This window comes from Neospora caninum, chromosome Ia, assembly GCF_000208865.1.
Source record: "Neospora caninum Liverpool complete genome, chromosome Ia".
Taxonomy (NCBI): Eukaryota; Apicomplexa; class Conoidasida; order Eucoccidiorida; family Sarcocystidae; genus Neospora; species Neospora caninum.
Window position 1 is genome coordinate 819,325 of NC_018385.1, and position 17,819 is coordinate 837,143.

The following is a 17,819-nucleotide window of genomic DNA, read 5'->3' on the forward strand; positions in this document are numbered from 1 at the left end:
GGCGACAAATACTGCCGCCTTAGCTCATCACATCAAAGCCTTCCGCTGAGAGAAACGCATGGGAAAACAGCGTTTCAGGGGGCACGATCCCTGAAATGATACGCGGAGAATCGCTACACCAACTGAATGACTGTCTCTCAGACAGGAAGACAAACCGCACGCGTGATTGTGTTTTCAGCTCTGTACGCACGGCCACCCTCGCAATGACTGGGTCGACGACACATGACAAACCCCATAGAGGCTGAACGACGTTCAGGTTTCAACTGAGATGCATGTCCCTGCCCGGCCATAGCCGTTGAAGTTCGAAAAACCTCTTACGATACGGGACCGATATTGTGCGAAGACGGCAGCGAATTCCCACGTCTGTAGTGAAATGGAGGAAAGTTTTCTCTAAAACAGTGTTTTTTTAAGGAAAGCAGCGCGCATCCGTAGTCACACGCTCGCAGGTACACCCCGCTCAGCGCGGTACGGGAACTACATGGAACGCAACACAGTCCGCGTACAGTGCAACAGCAGAGAATGGAATTCTCCTCGTCTTGGGTCAAAGCTGGAGCTAAATCTTCAAAGAAATATTCGCGTTTTCCCAATAAGGGGTTACACTCTCCAGCCACAGAAAACGAGGCCGAATCACAGGTGTGAAAAGAGGTGCGGAGCAGCGGAGGCAAACGGGGCCTACCCGATATCGTGAAGAACGCCTTGTCAACGCTGGATGGGAATGGAAAGCAGGAGCACGGAGAACACAGGTGTCCGATTCACTTGAGGAGACAACTGAAGACGTCATCAACTTCAGGTAGTCTTGTCAAACTTCTCAGACATTCACAGCCAACGAACTGGAGGCATGATGCTACCGAGGACAGCGAGCTTTTCCAGGTCGCATGCAGAAAAGCGAATTTTCAGAGCGTGCTTGCAGTCAGACGTTTGCAGGGCTTGCCTCAGCCCTCGGATCCCGCCTTTTGGCTCTCCACGAGAAAACTTAGGTACGCTCTGTTGTTGGTATTTGGGTATATTCTTCATTTCTGAAAAACAGGGACGGCACAATGTCGCGCACGCTACTGACTGTCGGTGGAATCGTCTGGAGCTCAAGCTGGCGTGCCGTCCGTCGGTGGGCGTCCTAGACCACATGCCCATTCTCTGGTCCTGGGAAACAATCAGCATATGGATGCCCTGCTGAAGAATATGAAACGGTCATATAACTTTGGCTGAACAGATGAGTTCCTGTTCAGATGAGTCCAGTGTTCTTCGTCAGTAACGCCAGAGGAGTTGACCGGAACTCTACACCGGAATAACAATGCTGGACTGGGAGGGTTCAAGCCCTTTTTACCACTGGGCACATTTTCTTATTGATGCGTTTTTTAGTCCAAGTTCAGACTTCCACGTTGCTGAGTTCAGCTACTAGTGGGTCACTCTGTCACGGTTAACCCAAGAGAAGGAGTACACTGGCGAGGTCTGGCAATGGGTACCACAAGCTCGTTACACGGCGCTCGAGAATGTGAGTACGCAGCCCAAGAATGATCCCAGATTACCCTGAATAATTTTGTTATATTAATACATGGTGTTCAATTGGTTCTATTGTCACAATAGTTATCATCTTAAATATGCTTTGATATCACGGTACAACCTGGCTCCGTATACAAAGCCATTCAAGATCTAAACCAGTAGTCCAACTCGTTGTATATGCTCCCCAGTAGAAGCTCATAAATAATCCAGTCTCAGATATTATCACTCCCAAAGATCCCATAAAGACACAGGTACCAAGGAAGTTATAGAACTAGGGATACTACTAACACCTAAGCCAGCAAGACCTCCAACAACCAATCAGTAGCCTCTGGATTTATACGAGCCAGTAACACCTGCAAAACGAGCTTCCGCCGTCTCTTGTGTTGACTGATGGCAACCCAAAGCCACTTCCACACGCTGAAAACCAGAGGGCCTGCGTCTAAGGCGGTGTCTACTGCATCGTTGACTTCTAGATATGCTTATGAGTGTTTTTACGTTGACCTGATGGTACCGCCAAGCGAGGGTCAACCAGTGGCTCCACGAATTGGAGTTACGAGTCGGAACCCCCCAACACTGGCATATCCGCTACAGCGGACGCTACGCAGAAACGTACATCAGCAAAGCCCTACGTACAGACCCTGGAGGAGGAAGCGCAAGATTTCCCACTATGCTGGCGGAAGGACCATCGTGGCACGCTGCCACAGAGTACTGGGGTAGCCTTTTCGATTGAAGAAGTTGCTGTCACTCCCGTGCAACACAAGCACAAAGGAATGCCCCTGTATTCCAGTTCATTTCATTGCCGAATTCCAAATAACAGGAGCAGAAACACCAGAAGGTGCGTATCACAGGGGTTTCCAGGCAAAGCACTTGGGTATTCTGTTTTAATTCCCAGTGACTCTTGTTTAACTCGATAGTCCACGCAACACTAATCCGTATATTACGCATAGAACATAGATCTTGAATGTCTTTGTATACCGGAGCCATTCACACTATCGCTTATCTGTCACCAAGGACCGCGATTCCCTATCATGACACACAAAGAGCTCCTGCTGTTTAAAATTGCTTCTTCTTGTTGCCCCCCGGCACAAGACTTTACTTGTGGAAAAGACACGTTCCAAATGATCCTCCCACACCTGTCTGCCGTGTCACTTCTCTCCTATCTCGTAGCACCCTCCCTACACGGAACGAGAGCTGGGCTCATCAAGGACGCCATGGTTCTGCCTACTCGAAATGGTTTGCTCTCCCGTTAGCAGCATGGCATCCAGGACTAGCATGGTTACGAGTGCACCAGGCCGCTCGGAACCAATCTCCAAACAATAGTGATCCCTGGACTTCAAATGTCAGCCTACAACACTGTTGTGGACGCACACGCCAGCGAGCTCACATGCCTAACAAACTGACGTTTGGTCTCTCGCTGTTTTTTTCGGGCATGTCAACATGTTCCACAGGGGGGGGGGGGGGGCAAAGACGACAACAATTGACCACATTCATATCATTGTGAATGCCCACGCGTTTCTTGTAGAGATGACTTTCGAAGGTCATCGAGTCGTGTCAGTCGCTGGCCATTTGCTGCACAGTGCAATGATTCCAGCTTGTCTGCGCTGTCCGTGAAGAAACTTTCAATTTTCCTTGGAATTTCGGGCTTCCACCGTGCTCAAGGTATGCCGATGATTCCGTGTTGGCCGAACATAGCCACTGCCACCAAGAACCTGTTTCCTCTGGTTTCCGTCATTCATTTCCACTGCAACGAGGAACACACCTTACTCATTAAGCGGTTTTGCAGATCACCTTTCCTTCTTATATCCCCGGCATTTTTCGTCGGATCGAACGCGTGGGTGTAGCGGTACCATCGAAAAGTTGTCCTGCTTCAAAATCGCCCTAAACACCGCCGTTCGCAGCTGTTGACTGCGTGTGTGGTTCTGCCGGCATACGACACAAGGAAGAACCATTGTGCAGTGCAGAGATCCCACCAAACTGACAACCTTTGATTCACCAATGCGGGCAACGACTTAAACGAAGGACAATTGCTGAAAGCTGCCCCAATTACACTCACGCTCGACACGAACAGGAATACTGACACGGTTGCTCGTTTTACCCCTGCAATATAACTGGCATTGGCACTCACCGCCGTGAATCATTTGCTGCTCTGCGTAATCCCATGCTTCTGTTGCTTCCTCTTGGAACTTCTCTGAGACACACGATAGAACCAACAACACTGCCATTCGGACGCTGGAGGACCAGAGCCGCGCGTGACTTTGTACGAGATAAACCGGGGATGAACTTGCAGTGCCGGACTTAGGGTCCGGAACTAGCGCACTCCCCTCCATAGGGCCGTCATCGCATGCACCTGCTTCGTCACATCGTCCTGGCAATCAGAGGGTCCTAGGTCGTTTCCCAGGAACCGTCCAAACTACGTCGCCACGTCAAACAACTGCACATCAGCTTGGGAGTCTGAGTTGCCCCATAAGCCCGCCTTCGGCGTCTCGATGTCAAAGGCTTCTCTGTACCATCTGCGCTGACAGTCCATGCTCTCAAGAAACTGGAGCCTGGTTGGTACCAGCGCGGCGAGATTTTCTACGACACTCTCCCGAGACACCAGCATGAAGCCGCCCGGTACGAGGAGCGCGTCACGCTTTGCGAAACGGCAGTCACTTACCACTGATGAATTGTTTGTAGGCGTATCGCAATCCAAGGCGGAAATCGAACCCCTCTACTCCGTAGAGATTCATTTCACGGATACTCTCAACCAGGTCCTCAGCAACACCTGTGGTGGCACTTTTACGTGCAGTCCATTGGTGCATCAGACGGCTGAAGAAACTTGCCCACCCCCTGTTGAGCCACAGCAGAGATAGAGCGAAGAACGCAGTCCCACATCCAGACTTTCTGAAGCTTTGCACACAAAACTCGGTCCCTGACACCGGACACAAAAGGAGACGCTACCCCACTTCTCTGGCAGGTCAGGCTGCGGTGTCTCAGCGGTTAAGACTACTGAGAATCAAAACAAACGGAGATCGTAGGCCTGTTTTTCCACCCCAGAACCAGGCGGCTTTCGGCTGCGTAGAATCTCAGTCTTCTAACGGCTATACATACAAGGGACCGTCACTCGAGTTTGTCTGTTACCTTTTCCTCCTCCGTAGGGGTTTTACTGCGCTTGCGAGTTGCAGCTTCACGAAGCGAATCTGGTCCTCTGTCCAGCGTACGCAGTTGTGACGTTCTGAGCACAGGAGATGCGGGAACACGCGACCGAAACAACCCGATCCGGCCTTTGACGTGCAACACAGTTCCGGTCTTTGGATAACCTCGCAGATCAAAGCAAGAATGAGCCAGATCGCTTCAGCGCAGTCTAGGTACGCCCTTTGGGTAGCTTTGAACCCAACAGAAGGTCTTTTAAACGAAGCTGCGAAGGGTGTCTAGTGCCATGTACTTGTTTTGTCACGGGACAGCGCGGCCCGAAATCCCAAAAGCGACGGCGAAGAGAGAATCGGCCTTGAGCTCTGCATGGACCCCCTTGGCTAACCCCTCTGCGCCGAGTGGCTGCCCGTAGGTCTGACTTACGTGGAAACCAGTCTCCCCATCTGAAGTACACGCCTAGAGAGTTCGCTTGCTTCTCGTACGTTTCTGCAATTTTGTCGACCATGCCCAGAACTGTGTTCTCCTCATCGGAGCCGTCTTTGATGACCGTCTCCTTGTTCCTCAGATGCTGGAAGAGTTTTTGGACGGTTTGGCAGACAGGGCATTCTGCAAGAATGTCCGGCGGAAGGTCGGCTGTTCGGGCGGCCACTCGCGCTTTGCTGAGAACTGAGCTCATCACCCCCGTCAAGGCCGCAGTCACCTCGGCATTGCTTTGCATATACATGAATGCCACTGAGTAGAGAGCATAAATGCGAAACACCACAGCACAAATGACTCTGCCGCAGATGCCTTGCTCCTAAACAGAGTGGAGGCAGCGTTCTATGCAGGGGGTTTGTGGGACGATGCGGCTGTGAACCTCGTACATCAATCAGGTGAAAAATGTAATGTCGCGATAGATAATATTCGGGCAGCACGCATGCCGGAACAGAGATCTCACAGACCGCACTCAAATCAGGGGGAAAAAGAGCGCCGACACCAGATTCCCGACTCCGCAGTGCCTCACAATCTGTTTTGTGGAAGGCAGTTCATCCGTCCCCTAAGCGAGCGTAAATCTACTTCCCAACTGTAGTGTGCTCCTGTCGGTGCGCTCTGCAGTCAGCCTCTCAAAATGTAACGGCATTATGCACCAGGTGGTTTGAAATAGAAGTCTGGATTCAATCTACGAACAAGACTGCTCTTCAAATCTTAACTCTGAGGATCTCAACGCCAAATGTCTTCGCGGTCGCTCCCGTGCATCGCTTACTGGCTTGTAAAGAGATTCCAACGGTTTTCGGAAAGGTCTGAAAACGCACTGAGAGCAGCAAGTCACCCACACCCGACAGGAAGTTCTGTAAAGTCCTGGCAGGGGGGGGGTGGGAGTATACTGGATGATGCACCACTGGTACATTATCGCTCGCGGCGGGAGCCCGCCGCGTCAACTTGAAACAATCACCCCAGTTTTAGAAATGAAAAAACGGCAGCGACTAGCTTTGGATGAAGCGATAACGCGTGTTTCCGTATTGCTCATCCAATGGTTGAGGAAGCCGTTAGTTTGGAGAACTCGACCAATATGAAAGCACTTTCCCAAAGATCCTCGGTCGCTACATTTCGTCGTATAGTTCTCCATCAATGCCAGGTCACTGTTTTGGCTGTTTAGTACTTGTGGGATCGGCCGCCGTACCTTGATCTTGCTTGAGAGGCATTCCTAGCTTCACCCGTTCGTGCGCTGCAGGAAAGAGACGAGAAGTCACACTCAGTATATGCCTTTGGAAATGGTTGCTGATAAGAAACCTGTATTTCTAAATTGATATGCAGTACAGACAGTCGCGCATTTCAGCGGCGAAGCCCGAACTCCATGAGCACCTTGCCGCACAAGTTCGCAGAAGGTTGCGGTGCTCATAATAGCGTAATTATTTTTTACCGGTGCATCCGGTTTTGTGAACAACGCCAAAGACACAAGGGCGACTTCCGTGCCCAGCGACAAGTACGCAAACGCCGCAGCGTCACAGGTTACCCTGGCTTGTCTCGCTCTTTGGGAAAGAGATGGATGATAATGGCTTCTAACGGAAAGACGGCGGTGCCGGACGTAGCTGCTGATCTTATATCTGGTTTTGGGGGTAACTACTTGACCGCCTAGCTTATTTCATATCTCCTACAAAAATTCTGGGCGTATAGCACAGCCGAGCAACAAAACGGCTGTTCACGGATGCAGCGCCTTTCGCAGGATAGTGCGTCCGTATTCTTACGGGATCGGAACGATTGCATTATCTTTGTGAAGTCCCTCGCGAAGTGGGCTCTCACTCCTTGCCACAGAGCCGTCTCAGCCTCTCCTTCGAACTCGATGACCATGCCTCCAAGACGCTCGTAAACATAAGCCTCGAGGGCTGCGACTGAAACTGAAAACAGAGCACTCAGTGTAGCTCGTTGACAGAGTCATCCGGGGGATCGCATTCATGGTCAATCAGAATCGAAAAGAAGAGCGAGCCAAGAAAAGGTCGTTCTACAGTCATTCCTGCCTCCTTAAAGCTTACAAGTGCTGTACTTGGAGATTATCTTGTGGATGAGCGCCAGCACCGGGGCATCAATTGTGTCGTTGACCTCCGTCCGAAAACGTGCATAGCTTGATTGTTTGAGAAAGGTGGCGGTGACACGGAACCTCTCTTGAGAGACGCATGAGAGGCACACACAATGCCGTGGGTTCAGTTAAGCCCTCGGCCGCACTCATGTGACTGAGGAAGCACTGAATTACTGGTGTGCAGCGGGAGCACGCTATTGCGTAAGGTCCACACCACCTTCACAATGCAGAACAGTGTATGAGTTTTTTGGGGGGGGGGGGGTTTCAGCTCAATAAGCAAGCCTGCTCCTGACCCGTTGTTTGGCTGGAAAAGGAAAGTGGCCAAAGCCACAAGTCAAGAGAGGAAGTGTTTGTAAAGCCCTGGATTGACGTCAGTGACCAGTTAGGTGATGTACGGTCAGGCCACCAGAAGCCAGGCCCACCTTTCTGAGGGGAACTCGACTCTGCGGAACTCAACTGCGTCAGATTGTGCACGAGACGCAGAGATAAAGGATTTCAAGACCCAGTCGAATGAGAAATCTGCATCCCTGACCGTCATTTCCTGCGGGCGGGGAGCCAGAAACATGTGCACAGAAAGGCGTGCACAAGTGGCAGGCAGCGCCAGGATTACACGCTCACCGTCCTCCCGCACAAAATTCCGGACCGCCTGAATGAGCTTGAACATTCCTTCCGGAGTCTGCCTCTCCGCGTCCGACACAATTTGCCGACTAAATTTGTAGTAAACGCTAGCGACGGCCGGGTGCTCGTCGACGACAACATCGAGGATCTTTTGTGCGGTGTTGGGCAACTGCCATGCGTCTGCTGTTGCCACTTGGTCAGCTAAAATGTCGAGGGCCTCGAGAGCTGAAGACACGAACAGAGACAGCGGCCTCACCCTTCGTGTCTGTTTGCCCTGAAACAGCGTGTGAGGCTGAGCCGAGCGTGCAGTCCGACACGACTATCCGCCAAGTGCCTGACCGACCTCCCACGGGGATAGTCCCCCTTTAAGAAATTCGAATATCCGGAAACGTTGTGCCGCCACCTGAGCAGCGACATCAACGTTATGAGGCTCACCTGAAGTGCGGAAGGGAGCGCAACTGCCAGGATCCCTCTTGAAGATCCCACGTCCTACATCGGCCATGAACTGCCTGTCAACCTGCATCTTAAGGAAATAGGCCGTCGCTGCATGATTGCATTCCCGAGCCTCCGAGACGAACGTTACAGCAGCTTCCTTGATCTCAGGAAACGCGAGGACTGTGGGTCGGGAAGACTCGCACTTGAGTCCGCTCGACCGGCTGTGGTCACTCATGGCTCCCAGCGCGCGCAGTCCTGCCACATCCTCGGCCAAGAAGAATCTTTCCAAGTTCACTTGAACGTCTCGTTCTTTCCTGACAGCCAGCACTTGCGCTGCAGGGTCGAAGACGAAAAGTTCTTCCAACGTCGCCTCCAGGTCGTCTCGGAACGGGTACAAATCTACTGGAACGTTGCTAACTCGGAGGCTGGTTCTGTCCACGACTTGGTACTCGTCCTTGTACAATTGAACTGCAGCAGGCAGGGGGGAGACAGACGAGTTTGCAGGCAATCAGCGAGCCCAAGGTAAGTGACGGGCAATGCAAACAAACCTTCACGTCCAACGTCTCTTCCACCGGCGCCAAGTGCGTCTGTGAACGCCACCAGTCGGCCGGACGCGAGGGCAACTCCGAAATGCAGATGACCTCGACGCAGAGCCACCGCAGTCCCCCCGACATATGAGCCTTTCGTGCATTCACATAAACGCTTGTTCGTGTTAACCGACGGCAAAGAAGCAGAGTTTGGCATATCGTAGCTGTGTCTCTTCCATAGTCAGAAACAGGCAAACAGAAGAGCCGGGGGGTTGCTCGACTGAGCAAACAGTCGAAGCAATCCTGGAAACGCTTTTGGTAAGGTTCAGTAAAACGGCCTTCTCCCGGCGCCAGCTACGCTTACGAACAAGCTGACTGCCCATGACGTTAACAGCCGCGTGGTGGACGAGCGCTCCGGCCCAAGTAGACATCTTTTCAGTCAACAGTTGTTTCGTTACAGCCCCCAAGGCTCCTGTGACGGCGCGCTTGATGTGTACGGGGTTGGAAACGGAGTTTGCTGACAAAACATCACAAGGGAATCCACAACGCCTGCGAGACAGGGTGGGCGCTGAATAAGTCGGCGGGAAAACCCTAACACTCGCACCAAGCCTCGAAAACATTGCCGCAGTGCTGGAGATACCACGGCCACTCGCAACTGGAGGGCCCTGTAGGCTCCTTTGAAGACCCGCGCTTTTCGGCTGCTCAAGGGCCTCGAAGAAGCCATCGTAGGCGTCTTTCGCGGCCAAGCCGCGTACAGTTCGCCCCTGGATTTTCGAGAGGAGGAACAGAAACGTCGAGCACGCATAGTTTGCTAGAACAGCAGAAAACATAAGTCTTACGGTGCCTCTTGAGAGCATTGAATACGCGCTTCGAGAACATTTGTCTCTTCTTTGCTGTGAGGTGAATAAACCACGGAAAATCTTGAGGGGAGGCCTTCTTCTTTAAGGCCATTTCGCGATAACGCGTCTCAATCTCCCTTCTAAAGGCAGCTTCTCCGTCTGATCGTTAGCAGCACATTGCAGGCAGAATGCGAAAACACGCAGTCAAAATTGCTCCAACCGGTCACGCTGGCGTGAGCTCACAAGGCTCAGAAAGAGCAGAATGTACAACCAACTGGGCACGGCTTGGCCGGATAGATTCGTGTTCACGTGAAGCCTCGATCAAGACGAACTCTCGCGCCAGTTGACAAGGGAAACGCAGGAACTGATTTTCTCCCGCTTGGTGCTTGCGTCTGCGTCGATTTATGCGGACGGACGCTCTCCCCTCGCAGAACCTTCTTGCTGACGGCCGGAAGCCGGGGGTGTAGCACTTACATTGCAGGGCGCAGTGTTGAATGTTCCGCGTCAACACACTGTGGACGATGTGCAGACTCTTTGTCGAGTCCCACGTCTTCAAGGTGGAAAACGTCTCTTCGAAAAGAGTCCTGTTCCCAGGACTCAGTTGTGCGCGAAACTCATCGAGGGTGCGAATGCGCTGAAAGAGGAGAAAGCTTTGACTCGGAGTCGTGTTGCTCAACACGCTCGCATCCGGCAAGTTGGGAACTTTGTACATGTCGAGAAAGTTCATGATCTGGGCCGCAACACCTCACACACAGCTGCGCGTTCGTTGACGCAGGAAAAGTTGTCACGCTGCGAGAAAGGGGGGCGGAACCGTCGGCTTCGAGAGACGAATCCGCTCGTCATGAGCTCAGGGAGCCGACGCAGCCACAGGAGACGCTATCGAAATGGTGGACCGCAGGAGAAGCCGCAAGCACTCAGACGCGGCTTAGCTCTAGACCGACCTCTGGCTCGAAGAGGCCTGGCGTCACACTCGCGTCTCCCACGAAGTCCCTGTTCCTCGCTATCGCGTTGCTTCGTGCGGGAATGCTGAAGCCCCACGACAGAATGTTTTGTTTGATGTTCTGAACTCGAGCGTGGACGCCTCCGTTTCCGGTTCTCTAGGCACCCCATCTGAGAAGCGAACTCTCGGCGGCAGCACTCGATCTGCCAGGAAAGGCATAGGCTGTGGACTCACAAAGATGATTTCGACGAGTTGCGTTTCGGAAACGTTTGGAAAGACGAACGGAGCCTCGCCGCTGCAAACACATCGCGAACCAGGTTTCTATTATCTGAAATTCGAGCTCGATAAAAAATGCCCGAATGTTGACTCGTCAACACTTTACTCGAAATGTAGTCCGTACCGCGGAGCTGTGCCGAGAGCATCTGACGCAAACAGCGCTCGAAACGGGACCGGTACCCCTGGCAACGACACGTTTGCAGGAGCTCTAAACAGACGAGTGCTTGCCACATCGCCGCACGCTGCCACTGTCCAATGCAGGGCCGGACGATGCGCTGCTACTACTTTTTAGGAAAGAGGTCCGCTTCTCAGATGGGTAGAAAGCACAGACTCCCGAGCTTCGACAGTTGCCCGTCTCTTCACCGTCAAGAGACAAACAAACGCTCTGGCCGCTTACGCTGTTTTGGGTCGGAACGCCGCTGCGCCCAGCAGGAAACTCTTGTACGCAATTGCATCCTCGGCAAGATCTCTCTGAGCTTGCTCGAGAAGACTGGCGTCTACCATCCCCTGTTTCGTGAGATACCAGGACCACAGCGGCTTGGAGACCACCCAAAGGAAAGTCCCCACAAAAAAGAGTCCGCTCGACGACGTAAGCATCAGGGTGCCGTTTGCAAGCTGAGACAACAGAACCCGGTTTGAAAATGCGAAGGAAATGAGGTTCCGGTAAGGATCGACGAAGTCGTAGAAGAAACGGCCGCGCCCGAATAGCCAGCGGAGGATGCTTTGGAATTTCTCGAAGAAGGCTGCGATGGCTTGGAATGTCTTCAGCATGCGGAAGAATGAGATGGCCTTTCGTATGGCGACGTCCTGCTCACACAGCAACGAGACCGGACGGCACGCCGCGCCAAAAGACCACCATATTGCAAAGGAATCGGATATCGCATTCCATACAGCATTTCGGAGACGCTGCAGAACGCAACGGGGACTCTGGACACGGTCTATTTTGGACAAGCAAGACAGGCGCGCGAGGCAGCGGGCACGATCTATGCTGGGGAACGCGAACACGGGCGCTAGTTGGTCACCGGCGGCCGAAGGCACGTGGCAAGACCCTTCGGTTTCCGAGAGACTTCTCAGCAGGTCAGCCTACTCACATGATGCCGACTGCTTCTCTTCTGAAACGTACCACAACAAATGCCCAAGCGCTGCCGAAGGCACGCAGAAGCAGTGAGACGGCGAAATTGAACGCATCAAAGACCATCCGAAGAGATGCCGTCAAGATTTTTCCGAGTCCAGCAAATCTTTTCTCGCGCCAGGACGTCTTCATTCCTTCCAAGTGTTTACGAAGCACGACGGATGCTTTCCGCTTCGTCAGGTTGTCTCTCATTTTACTCCGAACTTCCTCCAAGGCCGCCGGCGAGGGGGGAACTGCACCCGGCTCCCCAGCGGGGACGCGGGCTGCCTTCACCCACTGAGCGTCTGCGTCGATATTTTCTGCAACCACAGTCTGGCCGTCGGCCATCTCTCGAGCGCCTATGAAAGCTTCGTTGATCTCCGTCCACGGCTGCGGCTCCTTTGGATCCTCGTTGCGGCGTTCAGGGGCTACGTCTCCATCATTCTTCGCGTCACGGGTTCCAGTCATCGCAGCTGCTGTCATGTCAACCTGGACAGTCTCTTCGGCCCGAAGTTGCGCCCAGACGAGACCGAAAGTCTGAAAGTGGCTAGTTTGCAGGCGGCTCGAGAAGCCTTGTGTGAATGCCTGCCGGTTAAGTTCTATCCCCTTTGAGACAGCGAAGGAGAGGAATCCAATGATGCTCGCAACGAGTGACAGAATGGCCAACGGAGAGGCGGGGCTGGCGGCGACCGTTATACTTGCAGTCGCCACGAGGAAGATGTTGAATCCGAGAAGTATCGCCGGCAGGCAGCGCACAATGTGACCGACGATTCTTTTCGCAAGAATAGCGACCTTCTGTTGCACCAGCGACGCTAAGCGCTTCAGGAACTGCAGCGCCTTGGAGTCCTTCCTCGTCCCTCCCTCCTTCCCTTTCATTCGCCTCTGAAACCAGTTTTTGATTTTCGCCCGCACCACACGTGTTCCACGAAACGCGCGCCTGAACACGAGGCCAAGACGATGCAGCATGCGAGAAATCCCCTGGGCGAAGGATGTCTTTCCCGGTGCAGGCAACGCCGGGCGGAGCTTCCAGCAGAGTTGGGAAGTCTCCTCATCCTGTGGGTCTTGACTGTGCCTCGGCGTACCCGCGTCCCATCCATGCGTCAATGCTTCCCTCTTGTGGCGTCGCAGCTGAGTAGCAACTTCCTCGTAGTACATATTGGCTAGATCTGCCAGGTCTCTGGTTGGCGTGTGTTCTGCATCAACTCCCCGGTCGCCTGCCTTCACCTGTGCGTGGAGAGCTTCCACCGCTCGGGCATCGACGCCGGAGGCAAGGGGAAACGGTGTCCCCGTATCCTCGCACCTCAGAAGAAGATCTGCCTGCTGCCTGAGGTACGCCTCATCGATGGGCGGCGCTCTTCCTCCCTCATCCTTTGCTAGAACCCCATCCTCCCCCGTGATTCCCTGTGAGGTTTCGCTTCCGCTGCTTCCATGCTTTCCTGCCTCTTTCCGCCGCGACAGCGTTCCGTCGTACTGATGAGGCCATGTTTCAGCCTCATCGGGGGGCGGGCCAGCTGTGGAAGGTTCCGCTGGCGAGGACAGTCTCCTGGAGATGAGAGAAGAGATCTTCAGCGCCCGCACCGAGGCGCAGTCGTCAACAATCAGCAGTGCCAGGGTCAGCAAGATAAGAAGAGTATGCCGACGCAAAGGTGCGGGTGCCTCGCGGCGAGCGAATTGACGACTCTCCGGCGGCGCCATGTCAATGTCACCGTGTTGCCACTAGGCGGCAACTTGCTACGTCGAAGGCATTGTCTTTGAGGAATGACGACCGGCGACTAAATGGTGTTACGCTCACACGCGACTGGGATCGAGCAGCCCTAAAGGGACGCGCAGTACACTCCGCAAGGCCTGACGGAGCAGACTGAAACCCGCGGAGGCTGCTCTGACGAGCTGGACTCGTCGATTTCCCTCCTTTCCTTGGTCCTGCAAAGCCGAGAGAGTCGACAACGTCAATAAAAGCAGGTTGAAGGCGGTCTTCATGCAACTTCCTCTTTGATGGCAGCATGAGACTCGGTTTTTGGCAAATGGACGGCGAATGGACAAGAAGACAGCGGCGCGTCGTCGGACGCGTCCCTCTCGACGCGCTGCGCGGCGCGGAAGAGTGTGACCATACAAAAAGCCCATTCGAAAAGCTCCTCTTTTCACGACAATTAAGATGGTAAGTTTCGGCGGCGATCTGGCGCTTATCGTAGACGAGAAACAGGGGCGAACTTTGCTGTGAAGAAGACGAGGTGTCGGAAAGCAAGACGCAATGCAGAGCCCTCCAGGTGACCCTCAGTTCGTGGCCACGCACGAGTCATTGCCAGTGATGCCAAAGGCGCCTCCAGGCGCATACTCAAGGGAAGGAATTCACCTCGCTTTGTTCCATATATATTCACACCCGTAAACGGTTTTCAATCAGAAACGGAAAGAGCACGTGAAGGCCTTCCCCCACGTCCTAGAGACTGCCCTCGATGGCCGGGTTTTCGGTAGACACACAGAGTGTAAGGGTACCAAAGCCGGCTTGCCCGGAACGGATGCGCCCGGCTCTACCGTTCGGAGGCCCCCGGCGGCGAAGCTGCAAGAGAGCAAGAGAGGCTGAGGCACATCATCCAGCTAGTCGAGCGTTAAGGTCAATGCAAATGCGCTTGGAGAGAGATCATTCGTTTTTTCATCCCGGTCGGAAATTCGAAAGAGGCCAGTGCCGACGCCGAAAGAATCGTATATGCCCGTACCTGCAACTGTTCACCGCCCACTAAAATGTTTTCCCCAACGGCCAACCTTGTCCACTCAGCGACTCCATACGAGCATCCTATCCTCCCGCCCGCTCCTTTTAGACAGCACACGCCCTACTGCCAGGGCCTGGAATGATGTGGCGGTTGCCCCGTAGAAAGGCGGAGTCTTGCCGGCTTTTTTCATCCAGATCGCTTGCCCATATCCTTCCGATTTGTTTTGTAGGGACAAGTTGATCTCCCTTCCAATATCACAGTGCAAATCACGCGTGTGCTCCGGCGGGCCGCAGTACTAGAATATGCTGGCGCAGTACTGGACCAAGCTCGGGTGCATACACCGTTTCTTGCTCGGTGCAGCAAGCACCTTACGACGAACGCGAGGTTTCTGGCACTCAGCGCAGTTACTAAAGCTCTGCTTTCATCTAGGCAGCAATGCTTGCTCGCGGTCTCTCCTACGTTGTCAACACTGGCGCAAAACTGGCTGAAGGACGAGATTCATCCCACGCCCATCTCGGCGGCCCTGCAGGGTCATGCCACACCTCGTGCGACAGTTGGTTGTCGTCCACAGTATTTCCGCAGAATTTGTCGTCGACAGGGGTTTTACATGGCATGGACGGAGGAGCTTGTGACGCTCGCCTCGACACCACGAGGATATATGCGAGGCATCGTGGACACCTTTCCTTCGAGTACGTCCCGATTGAGTTCCTGAGTCGCCGAAAATGGAACCACACAGACAGTAGCTGACGCACCCACAGCCAGCGCTGTATAATAGTGACCCGGGATTTCAGGTTTCTGGTCAAAAGTCCATTGTACTTGATTTGACATGCGAAACTGCTCTGGAATTCCAAGAGTCTACCGCTTGAAAAAAACATCCCTGTTATCATCTGAACAAAGGGAAGCAATGAGCCCATGGGGTGCTATATGTGCTTTGCACCGGCGAGTGAATACGAGCCGGTGGTCTAACGCCCGAGTGTCACCAGACGAGTACGGCGTCACGTCAGTTTCAGACAGCAGAGTTGGTTCTGGTCCATTCTAGTCCCAGAGCCAACCAGCCAGTCGGTCACCGAACTCTCATCTTGTGGACGGGAAACTGCCCTACAGGGAGTCTCGCGGCGCTTTTTTTCCCGCCTTCCTGTTGTCAGATAAGTAGGAGACATTAATGCGATTGGACGCGTCTAATTGTTCGTGTGCGAGTTCATGTTTCAAACCGAAGCAAATTCCCTAAGCTTACGTATTCCTGCTGTCGGTGGCACACCTCTCCATGTCCGTCGCACGGAAAGAGAAACCCAATCGTGATAGTAACTATAAATCGCACGTTTTCGTCTAAAAACGAGGTAGCACATACGATATTAAGCGAGGATGTACCGCTTCGTTCCCGAGAAACCGCGAGAGAGCAGTTCATATCTTCTCGTGCGCCGGCAGGGAACCTGTCTTGCACTGATGCCAAGAACCGAGAGATGACCCACGAAGGCTCTGACTGGAGGCCCGTCGTGTCTGGGACGTCCCAGGCCGTCGTTGCACCAGTAACTCACGCGGAATTTTGGGGTCGACACAGGACAAAAGAGAGCATGCCAGCCTGGTCAATTCTTATTCTTCCAAGACATCTCATAGAACAGGCGACACTAGGTCAATCTACATGCGCTGACAGCCTCTGAAACGGCTTCCACCGGACAACGCTGCGACTTCTATAGTGATCAATGAGAATCGAAATCTCAAGGTGTTGATGAGAGGTATCTTTAGCAAGGCATCGTAAAAGTTGAGGCGCGTGAGGCATTCCTCCACGAGTTTGTTTCGGATTTGTCTAGATACAAGAAGGAGATGGTCTATCGCCCGAAATCACGCATGTTCATTTTCAGATCAAAGGTGTTGAAGTACAGCTGAAGTAAACTTTAATGTGGGCTGCGTCGGCTGTCATGAAATGATATGCTGAAGTGGCAGCATACACCTGTCAGCCCACTTGATCGGGTTTGCCTTCGGCTTGTCCTCGAATAACCCACCGTCATGAGTGCAAGAAAATGTTTATCGCGGTGTCTTTGCTGCATCCACCACAGCATTCTCTGGTAAGAGAAAGCATTCCCACAAAAATTCATTCTCTTACGGTGCTTTGACGGTGGTGTATGCAGCTTTTGAGCTCCACCGCAGACCCGCATGGATGACAATGGGGTGCATCTCGCCACGTAGTGCGTCGGGCTTGCGGAGCACTGACCAACCTAAACTGTACTCTCCGAAAAGAAACGGAAAGGTCAAGATAAGGTCCCCGTCCCCCCTCATCTCAGGCAACGGTACGCGACACGCGACAGTCACAGCATTGCAAGAGCCCTTCAGCCACTGTTGGATAACGTTTGTGGTTTGCTGCGGGTCTTAACCCTCACTCTAGCCACCTCGAGGTGGGAGGCGCTTTGCGGTTGATCCCCATTGAAGTACATATGAAGAAAGCGGGATTCTCGTCGTGCACCGTTTAGACCTCTAACGGCGAACCCTTTCAATTCTGTATGCAGGAAAGAAACATCTGCTACACGGTTGTCTCATGATGCCCACGAAACGTCTGAATGCCTCTAAGAGGGCGGGGCTATGCATACGCAGAGCAGTGGATCCAGACTGTTCGTCGAGACACTTGCGCAGCTGTCATCCTAGAAAGTGTCGTCCCTCTGGACACAAGGTCTCGATAAGTTTGTCAAGCCTGCTGCATGTGGTCATAGACAAATGGCACAATGGCTTCTTACCATATGGTTCATTATTAGGTCTTTGTGAGTTTTCGAGGTAATACAAGCGGATTGGTTGGCCGCAAGTGACCCCATTTTGTCCGTGTCCGGCGTTCTTCGCCGTTCAGCCTGCAAGCGCATGCTGCCGGCGCGCTCTGCATGCAGATGTCACTGTGCCGTTTAGTGTGTGCTGCTGGAAAGCCTTGCATACAGCTGAAGACACACGTCACTTCTTCTTCTTCCTGTCTCAACAGTGGTTCTTCTCGGATTTATTCCGTATATTTCGTCTGACTTGGCAAAAGATGGTCACTAGAGTGTCTCACTCTTCCCGAGTTTGACGGCACGTGTGTAACAGAAGCACTGAGAGCCGCAGGATAGGAACCCTCGAGGTGGATATGCGTGTGTTTGCCTCGAAACGATACGAACTTCTAAAAGGAGTTGGCTTCTCTGCATACATCTCCCTGTTTCACTCTCAACATC

The 17,819-nt window shown here is 53.1% G+C and overlaps 1 protein-coding gene across 1 annotated transcript; it reads right to left on the reverse strand.

Moving 5' to 3' along the window:
- Positions 1-3,375: 3,375 nt before the first annotated feature.
- Positions 3,376-13,624, reverse strand: NCLIV_000990 (conserved hypothetical protein; the record flags this gene model as incomplete). The annotated part of the gene is made up of 17 exons (XM_003879591.1): positions 3,376-3,416; positions 3,623-3,685; positions 4,154-4,326; positions 4,618-4,711; positions 5,053-5,361; positions 5,873-5,920; positions 6,290-6,334; positions 6,855-7,004; positions 7,140-7,268; positions 7,802-8,026; positions 8,237-8,704; positions 9,128-9,280; positions 9,603-9,761; positions 10,077-10,332; positions 10,777-10,837; positions 11,216-11,625; positions 11,942-13,624. 17 exons carry the CDS (start codon positions 13,622-13,624, stop codon positions 3,376-3,378), a joined length of 4,467 nt encoding a protein of 1,488 aa, XP_003879640.1.
- Positions 13,625-17,819: the final 4,195 nt, after the last annotated feature.